The 15,915-nt window shown below is 57.2% G+C and overlaps 1 protein-coding gene across 1 annotated transcript in view; it reads right to left on the reverse strand.

Moving 5' to 3' along the window:
- Positions 1–15,915, reverse strand: part of PDE4A (phosphodiesterase 4A) — a 37,463-nt gene that overhangs the window by 5,761 nt on the left and 15,787 nt on the right. Inside the window, exons 3-10 of the mRNA XM_077767976.1 lie at positions 8,459–8,650; positions 7,686–7,722; positions 7,491–7,561; positions 6,688–6,737; positions 6,397–6,509; positions 2,806–2,899; positions 1,277–1,500; positions 10–108 (exon numbers count right to left, since the gene is read on the reverse strand). Coding sequence (XP_077624102.1) covers positions 10–108; positions 1,277–1,500; positions 2,806–2,899; positions 6,397–6,509; positions 6,688–6,737; positions 7,491–7,561; positions 7,686–7,722; positions 8,459–8,650 — 880 coding nt within the window. The remainder of the gene's footprint in view (positions 1–9; positions 109–1,276; positions 1,501–2,805; positions 2,900–6,396; positions 6,510–6,687; positions 6,738–7,490; positions 7,562–7,685; positions 7,723–8,458; positions 8,651–15,915) is intronic.

Below are 15,915 nucleotides of genomic sequence, written 5' to 3' on the forward strand. Positions count from 1 at the left end.
CCACCCTACCTGAAATATCGTGTACATGATGCAGCTGAGGGAACGGCCTCGGGCGTACTCGGACACGCAGAAGATGTTCAGACCCCACTTGTTCAGGTTCTCCAGTTCCTGGAGGCGTTGGAGGGCCGAGGTCAGGAGCCCATGAGGCCCAGGGCCACGCCCTTACCCACGTGGGGCAGAAGTTCCTCTTGGTCTTTACCCCTCTGGACTCTTTCCTAGCAATTCAGAGCTCCGGTCTGAAAGTAGCACCATGATTGCCAGGGGCGGGGCGTGCGCGGCGCACAGAATTGACTGTGTCCCTCCCTGGCCGGGCGGGGCCGGAAGATGACAAAGCAACCGCAGCACCTGTGTCCTGAGTGATTAGTAGCTCCCAGGCATTATGCTAAGCACCTGATCTCATGTAGGTTGGGTGGAGAACCAAAGCTCAGAGAAGAGATGTGACTGACCCAAGACCCTGCATCTCACAAGTGGCAAAGCTGTGACGTGAACTCAGCTTGGCTGACCCCCAAAGCACAGTTTAGCTTCTGAGCCAAACTGCTCATTAGCGCCAGGGGGAAAGGAACCCGGGCTGATTTTCCACATCTCCCCAAAATCCAGAAGAGGGCCAGCATATAGTAGGTGCTCAGTAAACACTGGGTGACTGACTGTGGCTCTGGCTAGTGTTGGCGTGCAGGTTACGTGTCAGCCACGTGAGCCAACAAGAGTGCATCGAGTCCACCGGACAAACCAATGTGGGAGCCCCTTGGCATTGGGGTTTCACGGCAGACCCAGGAGCTGAACCCAGGTCTGGCGTGTAGCGGATGCTATCTGGGTTCTGCCCCGATCCCCTTCACTGACCGGTGCCCCCATCTTGCACCTGCCGGGTGCCGGGACTGTTGCTTACAAAGATTCACAGCTTCTCTGTTCTCCAGAAAACTCCTCTTGCCCCTACAGGAGCTACACGGAGGCGGTAATGCTGTCCACTCTGGGGACAGCCCACAGCCAGCGACTGACACCGGGGTACAAAAGTCCAGCACTCTTGCCTCAAGGTGGGCTCACCTCTGTGTTCACGCTCTAGAGCTCTTTGTGGGCTCAGGTGGAGGCCAGACTCTAGCTGAGGCCGCCTCCTTGCTTAGCTCCTTCCTCTCCTGCTTCCTTCACTCCCGCTCCCCCGAGAGTCTCATAAATCAAATATGCCTGACTCCTCACTTCAGACTGACCCAAAGCCCCGTCCTTCTCTGGCCCCCAGGAGACTCCGGCCCCTCTCCAGGCCAGTCCGTGCCGAGCCCCTACTCACTTGGGCCAGGAGCTCTTCCTGGTCGGTCTTCACCCCGAAGCGGGGGATGGTGGAATCGTTCAGGCTGTGGCTGTGCGTCAGCTTCTTCACCCCCGTGATCTGAGACATGGGCTGGAATTGCGGCCCGGGGGGCGGGGGCTGCTGGGAAGGTCTCTGGCGGGGAGCTGGCTGTTTTTCTCGATCCTTCATGGTGGGCGATGGAATCTCCACTTCATTCTGCTTGTCTGGGAAGATGGAGGAGAGACAAGCATGAGGCCCCCATAGACACTCCCTCATCCGGCCCTCACTCCCCCTCGGCTGCTCCCCGCTGTGCCCTGGGAAGGCTCACATTGGAGGGAAGATCCCTTCAGGGTGTCATGCTTGTCGGGCTGTGGGTTATGTATAAGCTGGAAACCAGAGAGAAGGTAGGAATTCTTCTGGGAGGTGGTGGGCTGGAGTGAGGACCCTGGGGCTGGCCCGGGGCTATGGGTTGGCCCCAGTCTGATCGCCAGGTTTGGTAAGGGGGTGGCATGGGAAGTCAGGAAGCGGGGTGTGGGTGCTGGAGAGAGTCGCTGCCTGCCCTGTATAGGCTGGGAAACTTCTCGGGCAGGGGTGACACCTCCGTGGTGACTGAGAATGCTGGTGGGGGTGGGCAGCACGGGGAGGGGAGAGGGAAGGGTAGTCTCTGGCTCCATGAACTCCACCCCCACCCCACCCCACCCCTTTGACACCAGCCTGCCTGGGGGCCAGCCCCAGGATCCCTTTTCCTGAGCTTTCGAGGGCTTCCAGAGCTAAGCCTGGGCCACCCATTGTGACCTGGGGCCCTGCCAGTCAGTAACAGGACCTAATGGGGGTTATTTGCATGCCCTGCTCCCATTGGCTGGATCTCAGAACTCCGCATGGCCACACCCCCATTGGCGGGAGTATTTGAAACTCTGAGCCCTTTTCCTGGGCATGGTGCCGCCCGATCGCCAGACTTTGGAAACCATTGGTGATAAATTGAGAGGATGAAATTATCCTGAGTTTGGGGGGGGGGTCGCATATCCTGATTTTGGATAAAGAGATGAGGATGAGTTGGAGGTCCCCATTAGCTTGAGGGTTCTAATGAATGTGAGGTATTTTGTATAACTGTATTAGGTATCAAAAGTTTGGGTTCTACTGAATTTGAGGGTCAGATCAAGTTGGGTGATTCTACTGAATTTGGGGAGGCCTTTCAGCCTGGAGGCGTTTAAAGTTTAGGAATTCTATTTGAGTTTGTGGGTTTCTTGGGGTCTTGAATTTGAGTCCTGTTGTGGTTCCACTGCGTTTAGAGGGGCTTTTCTATTTTTTTTAATTTTTTAATGTGGAGGTTTTATAAAAGTTGACATCCCTCTGAGTTCAGGGGCATCAGGAGCATGGGAACTCTTGAGCATGGTAACCTTGATCTTTAGGGACTTTAAGAGTCAGAGTCCCTTGGGCAAATGTGAGCAACAGGACCTGCGGTCTGGGGCAGCCCCCTCCAGTTAAGGCACGCAGCCTCCCCGCACACGCAAGTGGTGCCTTTCACTCACCCAGGAATGTGGTGGAGATGTACTCAGAGACCTGGTTTCCTGACCTGCTCATCTCTGACAGGTGTGTGAGTTCACGGTTTAACATCCTCTTGAACTAAGGTGAAGGAGGCAAGAAGGAAGGAATGATGGGGAGACAGGGCAGCAGAAGGTGGAGGAGGTTAGCCCCTCCCGAGAAACTTCTGAAGACCCCATGAGTCCTTCCTACTTCGCTGCTCAGCTAACAGAGCCCTAAGCAAGCTGCTAGAGGGGAGGGGTCAGCCCTTCCTCTCCTCCCAGGTCTGGATGGGGGCCCCAGGCTTAGACGTCAGGACTCTGCATACCCCTCCCTTCCAGAGGAAGGGGGGCACCCCTCCCCAGACTTCCTCCTCCTCTAGCCCAAAGGAGGAGCCAGAGGGGCACCTGTGGAAGGGAGGGGCTCCCGCTAAACAGTGAGCCAATAGGGTGTCAGGAGAATCCCGTCGCCATGGTGATGGGAGTCTCCTTAGCAACTCCCCCTCCAACCAGCTGCTGAGCTGGGGGAAAGGGGGGCAGGCCGCAGGCCCCTTAACCCTTGCCTTCCCAGAGCTACCCTGGCCCAAGTCTTCCCAGATATGGACCCCACTCCCATAGAGCGTCCTGGCCCCCAGATCCCAGCCCAATTTGGAAGGAGACAATACAGTCTCTCCTTTGCAGGAGAGAATGCAAGTTCTGGGAGAAGAGAAGGTTGGGCAGGGGCAGGGGAGGACAGCGAGCTGAGGAAACCTTGTTCGGTCACCCAGGGGAGGGGGGTTCCCATCATAGTCCCCTCTCCCCAACCACAGCGGGATGGACAGATGCACAGATGAGTGCAGTATACCCCAAACCAGGCTTGGAGGTCCCTCCTGGTCCCCCCCCAATGCCACTTCACACAAGCGTCTGCTGTGACATTGTGCATGGAGGAGAAAGGGCATTGGTTCCCCGCCCCCAAGCTCCGCTGAAGCGGCCCCCAAAGCAGGAGCAGACTCCGTCCAGAGAGGCATGAGGGACACCTGATGGGAAGGGCGAGCCCTCGGAGCCCACACCAGGATGGGGCACTTACTCCTCCTAGTGCTGCGGGAGACACATACACAAGATGGACCCACAAACTCACACAACCACACACAGAGTCACAGACTACCATCTTACAGGGTTCCACACAGCCACAGGCACACAAATCAAGGGGCACACACCAGAAGGCAGTCACGGACACTTGGGGTCACATGCCCCAAAAAAACCACACAGCTCTGGGCTCACAAACATGCCCCAACACACACCACCACAATCAGAGCCGTGCGATCTCAGAAAGGGCCACCCCATGACCCAGGCAAACAAGCACAGGGTCAGACAGCACCCCACACCACTGTAGACACACACACATGCGAGTACTGAGAGACACACCCAGCAAGAGACCCACATCCCCAGCCACCCGCTATCCCCGCCCAGCCCTGGGCCACACACAGACACAGACAGTCACAAGGCTTCATGTCCAGGCCACACACGTGCACAGCAGCACACACCAGCCCAGACCAGGGGCTCGAAGATCCAAGGTGGGAGGGCTCGAGCCGAGTCTCCCGCCCATCCTCCACCCCGACTCCCCCTACCTGGTCCCACCAGCCCACCAGCCACGGCTTGGAGCAGGTCTCACAGAAGAAATCCACCAAGGGCATCTTGGAATCTTAGCCCCGCTCGGGGCTGCCGCACACAGAGGCTGGGCTTGGGGAGTCCTGGGGTTAACAGCCACTGTGGGGGGGGGTTCAGGGCAGGTGGGCAGTGCAAGGGGGAGCCGCGGAGGGGCCTGGGCCGGCCCAGCAGGGCTGGGGGCTCCCCTCCCCTCCGCGCTCCCGATAGCAGCCCTGGTTACATTGTCTGCCAGCCCCTGGCCCTAATGGGCCCCCCCCGCGGCAGCGGCTGGAGGTGGCCTGGGACCCCTGCCCATGGGGGGGCAGGAGAGGGTCCCGGGAGGTGGCTTCGGAGGCTCTGGGCTCCGTATGCGCGCCTGTGTGTGCGCGTGTGCGTGCTCACTGCAGCACTGGCAGGCTGCATGCGACGTCAGGTGGTGCCGGGGGTGGGGGGGGCATTAAAGGGGCATCGGAACCCACAGGCCTGAGCCTGGACCCAGGTGGGGCTGCAGAGGGTAGGCAGGGAGGCACGGACACCCTCAAAAGGACGTGTCCCCTCCAGGGACACACCCAGACACTGTACACACTCACAGATGTACAAACACTGTGAGACACACCTACACCAACACACACATTCAACACACCACACAGTCACAACTCTGGAGTCCAGTCATTTATAGGTATGGAAAGAGATATAAAACACCTTCAGACACACCCCTTCCAAGAACACAGACTCACACCCAGACACAGAGACACACACCTAGGAACAAACACCCGGATATACTGGACACACGTAACACACACTCAGCACATCCACAGGCACACTTTCAAACAAACACAAATACCATGGGCCTTGGACACATACATACCCTGAGAAGCCCACAAGGAGATGCTCACACTCATACCCACAACTACACACACACACACACACATCGCAGAAATACACCCGGAGACCTACATTTAGAGACAATCACATCCTCAGATGCTCAGCACAGCCTCAGAGACACAATCACCCTCAGACTCCAATGTTCCCAGACAAACCTCCGCCCACAGGTGTGTGCAGCAACCCCAACACAGACACCTCCACCTGTACACTCATTTCCTGATAGGCATCCTCCCACGCGGGCTACCACCGTGCTGCACAACTCCCGAAGACATCATTCATACCGCCTGTTTTCTGAATGGTGTCCTCTGGAGTTGTGCAGTACACAATCTGCACAACTGTACACGGAAGCCTTGCTCCCTCTCCTGCAGCCCTGCAAGCACACGCATGTGTGTGTGCACACACACGCGTGGAGATACACACAGATTCACACCTAGACCAACTCACACTTGGAAACATACACACCCCTCTGGCACAGCCCCGCACACTTACAATCTGGTATAACTGCTTGCACACCCATTCATCCTCCATAGAGACACATCTACACACTACTCATGACATACCCTCTTGGAACATCCCCTCACATCCCACCTTGTGCTGCAAACGTGTAGCCAACAAACTGACAGCCACACAGACCCACAGTCGCACATGCACCTGCAGACTATACAAGCATTGGATGACCCCCGCAAGAGGGATGGTTGCCTACATCAAATGTACAACCAGACATGTATACCCCCGCGCACTAGGCTTCCCCACCCCTGGGGAAGTCAGAATCTGTTAGAACACGCAGCCCTAGGGTTGGCCCTGCTCAGGGATGGACCCCCACCCCAAAGGCCCCATTCATAGATTGGCCCCGCCCCACTCGTCCTGGCCCCGCCCCACTAGTCCGGCCCAAATGTTAGCCACTCCCTCAGGTCCCTGAGCAGTCAGCCCCACCCCACAGGCCCAGGAAAGGGTCCTACCTCATTGGCCCTATCCAGATACTGGCCCCGCCCCATGGGTGGTGCCGCCTGCAGACCCCACCCAGCGGTTGGCCCCCATCCTCAGGCCCCGCCCAGGGGCTAGTCCCACCCCGCCGGCTGGAGGCCTCACCTTGTGAGATGCCATCTCGCTCACGGAGCGGTAGGTCTGCATGGTCTCCAGCTGCTCCAGGCACCAGTCCAGCTCCTCCAGTGTCTCCCGGGCCAATTGTTGACATGTCTCTTCTGGAGAAGGGGCAGCATGGGTGGTGACCCAGAGGCCCCAACCTGAGCTGATGGGGGTCCACCAAGTGAGTGGGGTGCTGGGAAGGGAGGTAATAAGACAGCCACCCCCCCCACCAGGTGAGGGGTCCCCCACTGAAGCAGCAAGAGGGGCCCTCTCCCATCCCCTGGGCTTTGTTACCTGACAGCGTGGCCTTACAGACAGGGGTTGGGCCGCCCAGCGGGGACCGTCTGCAAAGAAACGGCGCTCCGACATCAGCCTGTGTGCCCGCAGGTTCCTGCCTCCCCTCTCCAGGAATCATGCCAATCTCCCTTTTTCTGAGCGCTCCCCGTGTCCCAGGCATGCCGCCATGTACTCAGCCCGCAGCCTCTCCCGGAGCCCCATAAGAACCCATTTTACAGATGAGGAAACGGGCTCAAGGAAGTGGACAGGCTTACTGAAGACTATGCGGCTGATCGGCGGTAGGGTCAGGTCCTATGTCTCCAAAGTTCCTGCACCTCCCAGAGAGACCAGCAGCTCTCAGCCAAGCCCCTGCCCCCAAACAATTAGTTCTATTTAGTGAGCACTTACTATGTGCTCGGCGATGTTCTCACCCTTTCTACCTATCACCTTCCAGACTCCTCACAGCAGCATCTAATGGAGGCCCTATTAAATTCTCATTTTATGGAGGGAACAAAGGCACCACAAGGTGCTATTTGCCTGGAAGGTTGGCATCGGGGCCAGGAGTGGCTCCGAGGCGGGGGCAGCTGGCTACCCTTGGCCTCACCACCTGTGTCTGGATCCCTTGGCCTTTATTTGTAAAAGTTTCCATCTTAGCCATTCAACTTGCAATGGTTTACTCCCTCAGAGGGAACTGCTGCCTGAACAGAGGCTCAGAGAGGTCAAGTTCCTGCCTGAGGGCACACAGCAGAGCTAAGAGTTGAACCCAGTCCAGGTGCACTTGGCCTCGTGATCATGAATGTTGGGGTCCAGCCTTGACTTACCTGTTGCTGGGAATGGGCACATTGGTCAGGAGTGAGAAGTTGCTGCGAACACTCCGGAGACTGGCCAGCACCTGGGACGGAGAGCGAGCAGTGAGGAGAGCGGCCCACCGGACGGGCAGCTGGGGGGGCTAGGCCCCAGTCCCCAAGTGTGGGGGAAGGTTGCAGCCCCTTCCTTTCTTAGGGGAGGGGTCTCACCTGGGCGAAAGGTGTCACGATGAGGTCCTCAGCGTGCCTGCAACCAAGGATAGGGGCAGGTCAGGCATCCTCACAGTGGGACACCCCGGGCCTGGTGAAAAGGGGCTGGGGTGCCAGAGAAGCAACTCTCTAGAGTGGACACTCTGTGGGGGCCGGGCTGGGGGAGGTTGGTGGGCGTTTACACCTCCCCTGGGTAGACACCCTGCAGGGGCTGGTCCTGGAGGAAACGGGGGTCAGAGAGAGGAGCTCAGGGGGGTGGGCAGAGACAAACAGGGCTCCCACAAATCCACCGCAAGGTGGGGCCTGGTGAGAGCAGTGGGTAGGAGGGGATGGGGGACAAGAAGAGTTNGTCGTGATAAGGGGGGCTGGTTTAGGGAAGCCTGGAGGGAGGGGGGAAGGAAGAGGGGGCTCAGCCAAGGCGGACGCTCTGTGGGAAGAAGTGACAGCAGGGAGGGGGTCAAGGGGAGGGCTGAGGGGGACCAGGTGGGTAGGAGCGGGCTTGGGCAGGTTGGGTGGGTAGGGATGTGGGTGGGCGCTGGGCCAGAGGGAGGGGCTCACTGTAGCTGAGTGGGGGGCAGAGACCCTGGGGTGCGCTCTCAAACCTCACTGGGTGGACGTGCCGTAAAGGAACTGAGCCCTTGCGGTGGGCAGGGGGGCTGTTTACTTTGCACGGGGAAGGACAGGTGCGGGGGCTTGGGCGGTGTGCCCGCTCCCTGCTGGCAAGGGCGGCTTGTGTTGGGAGCGGGCCTGGAGGGCGAGAATGGGGTGCTCACGCCTCGCTGGTGACCGACGAGTTCCGGGACATGGTTTTGGGTGACATGTCGTAGTCACTGTCTGAGCGGTACAGGAAGGACTCCCGACGCTGGCTGGCAGCACCCCCGGCGTGCAGTACGAGGCCCGGGCTCGCCTGCGAGTCCAGGGGGCTGCGGCCGGGAGATGGCGTGGGCCCATTCTCTGCCTCGAAGCTGCAAGGGGGTGGGAGAGAAGGGCGGTCAGGGGGGCTGAGAGGGGCTTGGGGAGGTCCAGAGGAATAAGGGGACCGAGGAAATTCCTGGTAGTGATGGGGGACAGACAGAAGACATTAAAGAGAGACGGACATCCTGGGGCGCCTGAGTAGCTTAGTCGGTTAAGCATCCGACTTTCGCTTAGGTCATGATCTTGTGGTTCGTGGGTTCGAGCCCCGCGTCGGGCTCTGTGCTGACTGCCGGCTCGGAGCCTGGAGCCTGTTTCAGTCTGTGACTCCCTCTCTCTCTGACCCTCCCCTGCTCACGCTGTCTCTCTCTCTCTCCTAGAAATAAATAAAACATAAAAAAAAAAAAGAGAGAGAGAGAGACGGACATCCTAAAGGTGACGGGAGACGGGGGGCTGCAGAGCCCAAGCAGCTGTTGAGTGCCTTTGTGAGCCCGGCTCTGTTGAGCTGCTGGGGACACAGCAGTGACCAAGACAGACCCCCATCTGGCCCTTATGGAGATGGCACAGGGGGCGGGCTATAAACGGGTTAACCTAGGGGCAGTGCACACCCCAAAAGATGGCCCATCTGCATCTGCAGGTGGGGGACCATCTGCCTCTACTCTTTCCTCACTGCCCAGGTCTACTCAGAATCCATCCACTTCTCAGTGCCTCCTTGGCCGACTCCCTGCTGGCAAGGGCGGCTTGTGTTGGGCTCATAGGTGGCCTGGACCAGCGCTTTGTCTCTGCTCTGCTTCCTGGTTCCCATCTGTTCCCCTCCACGGCGACCAGAGTCACATCCGTCTTCCCCTCAGCCCCTCTGACGGCTCCCAGCTCACCCAGAGCAAAAGCCCAAGTCCTCACTGGGGCCCACAGGGCCCTGCCCCATGACCTCCCAGTCTACCCCTCATTCACTCTACTCCAGCCCCTTTTCCTCAACATTCCAGATGCATTCCTGCCTCAGGGCCTCTGCACAGGCTGTTTCCCCGGCCCAGATCTCCAATGGCTGCTGGCTCCTCTGCTTCCTTCAGGCCTCTCCTCAAAGGCTGCCTCCCCTGGAGGCCCCACCTGGCCAGCACATCTAAGATTTGAATCTCTGCCTTACTATTTCATGTTTACCTTCTTTTAAAAAGGTAAACACTACTGACCTGACATATTCTATATTTTACTTCTTTACAGTTTGCCTTCCTTTCTAGAACCAAGCTTTGCAGAGCAAGGATTTTTGTCTTCTTTGTTCACTGCTCTGTCCTGGGGGCCAAGAACATGGCCTGGCACACAGTGCACACCCAATAAAATGTTTACTGAATGAATCATAAAATGTATGAATGGAGGAATATGTGAGCTAGGTTGTGCCACGCAGAGACCGGAAAAGGGGATGCAGGCCTCTCTGAGGAGGTGACATGTGAGCAGGGCCTGGCAGATGAGAAGGAGCAGGCCATTGGTGAGGAGGGAGGAGAAAACACTCCAGGGTGTGGGAAGAGCAAGTGCCAAGGCCCTGTGGCAGGATTTGGTTTTTGTTTGAAGGAAAGCTGGAGTGGCTGGAGAGACACAGACAGACTGTGACAGAGACACAGCGACACAGAGGGGAAGCTGGCAGGGCCCCAGCCTGGGGTCAAGGGCAAGACGCTCGGGATGAGTCAGGGAAGCACTGGCTCTGCTAATTCCCAGAGGTGTTATGACTGGGGTGAAATGAAATGAATGAATTTCAGTCTCCTAATCCACAAAATGGGGACAACCGCCACCTTCATCAGGTCATCCAGGCGACATGGATGTGTTAACACAGGTAAAACGCTCAGGAAACATCGGCAACTGTGAGTCAACCAGCCCCGTACATGCCATGCGGGCAGCGGACTCGGCAAAGCAGTCGATATGCAGAATTGAGGATGAGAGTGGGGTGCTCTGTGCCTGCAACATACTGTGTGGCCTTGGGAAGACCACTGCCGTCTCTGGTCTGTTACCCCGTTGTTAAAGTGTTAGAAGGGTCAGGAGACTTCAGGCTATGCTCTGGTGGGTGCAAGGGAGCAGGGGAAGGAAATGAGCCCTCCCCTCTCCAGTCCTACCTATTGAGAGCCAGCGTAAGATTTGATTTGAACGGTCCCTCTTTAAAAAATAAGTTTGAGGGGCGCCTGGGTGGCTTAGTCTGTTAAGTGTCCGACTTTTGCTTAGGTCATGATCTCGCGGTTCGTGGGTTCGAGCCCCGCGTCGGGCTCTGTGCTGACTGCCAGCTCAGAGCCTGGAGCCTGTTTCGGAGTCTGTGTCTCCCTCTCTCTCTGACCCTCCCCTGCTCACGCTGTCTCTCTCCTAGAAATAAATAAAAATATTTAAAAAAAAAATAAGTTTGAGGGTGACTCAGTTGAGCGTCCGACTTCGGCTCAGGTCATGTTCTCACAGTTCATGTGTTTGACCCCCATGTCAGGCTCTGTGCTGACAGCCTGTCAGCGCAGAGCCCCCTTCACGTCTTCTGTCCCCCCTCTCTGCCCCTCCCCCACTACACTCAAAAATAAGTTGGAAGGAAGGAAAAAAAAAAGAGAAAGACAGAAAAACAGAAAGAAAAAGAAAGAAAGAGAGAGAGAGGAAGGAAGGAAGGTAGGAAAGAAGAAAGAAAGAAAAAGAAAGAAAAGAAAAGAAAGAAAGAAAGAAAGAAAGAAAGAAAGAAAGAAAGAAAGAAAGAAAGAGAAAGAAAGAAAGTTCGAAATCCTCTAGAATAGGATAGCAAAACCTCTATCTGCAGATCTATTAACCTTTTTTCTGGGCCAGTCGTGGGGTAGGAGTACAGGGAGGGACTTCGCTGACTCCATTTTACAGAATAAGAAACTAAGGTCAGAGACGAGCATGATCGGCTCAGGGTCACACAGCAAAAGCATGGTGGGGCCAGAATTCAATCTTAAGTCTTTTTTAAATTTTTTTATGTTTACTTATTTTGGAGAGAGAGAGACAGAGAGATGGGGGGGGAGGGGCAGAGAGGAGACACGGGATCCGAAACAGGATCCAGCCTCTGAGCTGTCAGCACAGAGCCAGACATCGGGCTCGAACCCACGAAGTGTGAGATTATGACCTGAGCTGAAGTCGGGAGCCTAACCAACTGAGCCACCCAGGTACCCCTTCAATTCCAAGTCTTATAACTCCTCAGACCGAAACGTGAACTGCCGTGCTCTGCCTACTCAGCCCAGCTTCCAGCACATTCCTACCATCATGGCAAACGTCCTCAGAGGCCACGCAGCTGACACCAAAGGGCAGAGCGGTGCTGGGGTCCCCCCAGCCACCAGGTATTCCAATTTTAGGAGAGAAATCAGAAATCTTTTAACAGTCACAAATTCACACTTCTTTTAAAAACAAATTCCGGGGCGCCTGGGTGGCTCAGTCGGTTGGGCGTTCAGCCTCGGCTCGGGTCATGGTCTCGTGGTTCATGGGTTAGAGCCCCCGTGTCGGGATTCTCTCTCTCCCCCCACCCCTCCCCTATTCGCACGCTCTCTCTCAAAATAAGTAAAACGTAAAACAAACAAAAAGAATAAAATCGTGAGAAAAAAAGGTAAAATAACAAGTGTTGGCGAGGACGTGGAGAAACTAGAACCCTGGTGCGTGGCGGGGGGATGTGAAACGGTGCGGTTACTGAAATACTAAACACTAAGAATTGAAGGTGGGACTCCAGCGGATATTTGCACGCCAGTGTTCAGAGCAGCGTTATTCAAGATGGCCAAGAGCAGGAAACAACTCAAGTGTCCCTTCCTTGCCAGAGAGAGTGGCGGTTTGGGAAGGCGGTGAAGTTCTGGAGATGGACGGTGGTGAGTGGCGCACAACAATGTCAGTATACTCAGCGACACCGAGATGTACACTCAAAAAATGGTTTAAAGGGGCACCTGGGTGGCTCAGACGAAGTTAGGCGTCTGACTTCGGCTCAGGTCATGATCTCACAGTTGGTGGGTTCGAGCCCCGTATCGGGCTCTGTGCTGACAGCCAGCTCAGAGCCTGGAGCCTGTTTCAGATTCTGTGTCTCCCTCTCTCTCTGACCCTCCCCTGCTCACGCTCTCTCTCTCTCTCAGAAATAAATAAAAACATTTAAAAAATTTTTTTAATTAAAAAAATTTAAATGGGTCTATGTTGTGGAGATTTTACTGCAATAAGAAACGCTCATACAATGTGTAGAAAAAGAGTGAATTTGGGGTGCCTGGGCGGCTCAGTCGGTTGAGCGACCGACTTCGGCTCAGGTCATGATCTCAGGGTTCGTGGGTTAGAGCCCCGCATCAGGCTCTGCGCTGACAGCTCAGAGCCTGGGGTCTGCTTCAGATTATATGTCACTCTCCCTCTTTCCCTCTCTGTCTCTCTCTCTGCCCCTCCCCCACTTGTGCTCTCTCCCTCTCTCAAAAATAAATATTTTTAAAAAGGGTGAATTTTACTATATGTGAATTTTTAAAAAGTAAATTTAAAAACACACACCTTAAGATGGAATATTCTTAGACCGTGAACTTGGGCCTTTGATGATAATGCCCACTTATTTAGCATCTGCTGTATACCAGGTGCCAAGTTCGATCCTTTTAGGTATATAGCAATATTAACCAGACACTTACTGAATATTTGCCGTGTGCCTGGCACTGTCAAAGCGCTTTATACACCTGAACCCAACTATGTCCCCTGCCAGCTCTGTGAGTGTTCAGCTCATGTCCCAGCTCAACAGGGGAGAGTGGGGCACAGAGGGGTGGTAAGGGGTCGGTGGCCTCACTGCCTGAGAACCATGTCCTGTCTCCCAGGGCACGGCCTGGATGTTTTGGCTCTGCTGAGTTCCGCTGGGGAGGAGACGGAACATACTTACGCACTGAGGCCCCTACCCTGGCCCCAGGCCCTGAAGCCGCGCGTTAGGGAAGGTGAGGCCCAGGTCCCACTGCGGGCCCAGCGAGCATCAGATACTGTAGCCCCAGGGGCTCTGCTCACGTCAGCGGGAGCCCAGAGGCCAGGATGGATGGGAAGAGGCTCCCTGGGGCCCTGCTGTTTGTGCTTCTAGGACCTGCTGTCCCCTGGGCTTCAGAAGGGCAGAGGGGACGGCATCAGGCGTGGCCTGAGTGTGGGTGTGCGTGTGCGTGGGGCCACACCTGCCCTCCAGAATCGCACCCTGGTGCTATGTGGAGTCACCCGTCCCTTGTCTGCCACTGCTCAGGGTGGCCCAAAGTCAGGCTGGAGGCCGCTCCATTACTGTCCATCCCAATGGGACCCAAGGCCACAAAGCGGAGTCAGGGGGCACATCACAGCCGCACGCCCAGACACTCCAGCAGGCATCCTCGGGCTGAAGCCGCCACTTCCCTCCACCCCTCCGAGGCCTCCAGGCCTGCATCAAATTGGGCCCCTGGGGGCCTCTGCAGCCCAGGGGCAGATCAAGCTTCAGAGAGTTCTGCTGCAGGGGCTGATGGGCAAAAAACCAGCCAGGAGGGGGACAGCGGGGAAAGGAGCACGGTCCCGGTTGGTAAATATCATAACAACAGAGTAGCCGCCTGCCCGGACACATACGCATGCTCCATTTCCAAGCGAAATAAACTGAGGTGCAGACGGCACGAACAACTTGACTGGTACTAGAAGGACTGAAAGCTGGGTGCCTGATCACCCGGTGTCCAACCCCCCCAGGCAGGCCTGGCACCTCCCCGAGCTCCCTGTCCTGCTCCACCTGACTCTCTCGTAGGAGGCGCCAGGCGGCCTTTCTGGAAAGGCCTGGCATTTGCTTTGTGAAGGTCATACAGAGGTTGAGGGCGGGCGCTGGTGTGTGTCTGCCAGGCAGGCGCGTGGTGCCAGGTGACACGGCTGTTTGTAGGGCCGGGTGTGCACGGAACGTCTGTGCACGTGCGAGTCAGGGTGTATGTGTGCTCAGGGCACCCGTGTGTATATAGGTGTCCGTGTGCATTTGTATGTCGGAGCGTGTCAGTGGGGCCTGAGCGTTCACGGACGCCTGCGCGGATCCGTGTGTGTGTCTGTGAATTTGTGTGACCTTGTAAGGGCGTACCTGTGTGCCACACACGTGGCTGTCCCTGACCCCTGAGCGGATACGAGGTGTGCTCCTGCATGTGGCTGTGCGCAGGTGAGAGCCAGGCCTGCGTGTGCGGTGCGGGGGACGTGAGGCTGCGTGATGCCAGGGTTTCGGTGCTTTGTGCTCACGGCCCCCGTGGGTCAACAGTGAGATTCTCCCTGTGTCCCTTACAGCTAAGGGACCCAGACCTTGCACGGTAAACACCAGGTGACCCCAATCACCCTGTGTGTGGGTGTGTCTATGTTTGTGTCATGTGTAGCTGTGGATGGAGACAGCGTGTGTGTGTGTGTGTGTGTGTGTGTGTGTGTGTGTGTGCGTGCCCGGGTGTCTGAAGGGACTGGTAGAGGGGAGCGAGAACAAGGCGGGAGAACCCTGAGAATTTTCTCTGCTCCAGCACTGCCCAGTTGATCCTAAATAACCCCCGGGAGTTCTACCAGGGCTGCCCCCCTCCCCCACCGCAGCCTGGTTTTCAGCCTGGCAGCCCCAGCAAGGAGGGGGTGAGTATGCCTGGAGGCCCAGAGCAGAGCCGGGCCAGAGGGACTTGGCTCCAGGCCGGTGGCCTGGGAGTGGAGCCCAGGTGACGCTGGACACCTATATTTGCTACCAGCATGAGTGCCAGAAACCCGGGTTTAGGGGCGCAAAGAGGGTGAAAAGAGCCCATCCTAAATAGGACAGGGCAGGACCTAGTACTCTTTTGGGGGGCTGTCACCTGCAGGAAGCCAGCAGCAGCACCAAGAATTTTGGGGCCGGGGAAAGGAGGTGGGGCTCCCCACTTTGGGGACTCCCCGAGGCATACAGGGGACCCTCTCCCCCACCCCAGCCAGAGCCCTCAGTGGCAAAGGAGGGAATTGGCCCCAGGCCACCCACCTGACAGATCTGCCTGGAGGGTGCCAACAGGTGTCCTCTTCGCTGAAGGAGAAGTGGACCAGGGAGCCCGCGGGGGGCAGTGTCAGGTCAGGGGGCCGGGGCCTTGCCCGGGGCGCGGTACCCGAGCGCATGGGTGCCCAACGCTGTCAGGGCGAGCATGAGGGCAGCTGCACGGTGGTGTGGCCTTCACTGTTCACAGGCCCGAGGTGTCTGTGGCCACCCGCGGCGCCGCCTCCACACCCGCCCTCCCGGTGACCCCCCCAGGGACGGGCCCCGGGCGTTGGGGCGTCTTCGGGTCCCCAGCGCCTGGGAGGGCTGCGCTCCTGCCTTCTCCCGCGGAACTCTGTGCAACACGTCCCGCCTGCCCCGCTTCCCCGGGGTCTGGGGGGCGGGGGTGCCCAGGCTCCC

The sequence above is a fragment of the Crocuta crocuta genome, unplaced genomic scaffold (genome assembly GCF_008692635.1).
Source record: "Crocuta crocuta isolate KB4526 unplaced genomic scaffold, BGI_CrCroc_1.0 scaffold115, whole genome shotgun sequence".
NCBI classification, from domain to species: domain Eukaryota; kingdom Metazoa; phylum Chordata; class Mammalia; order Carnivora; family Hyaenidae; genus Crocuta; species Crocuta crocuta.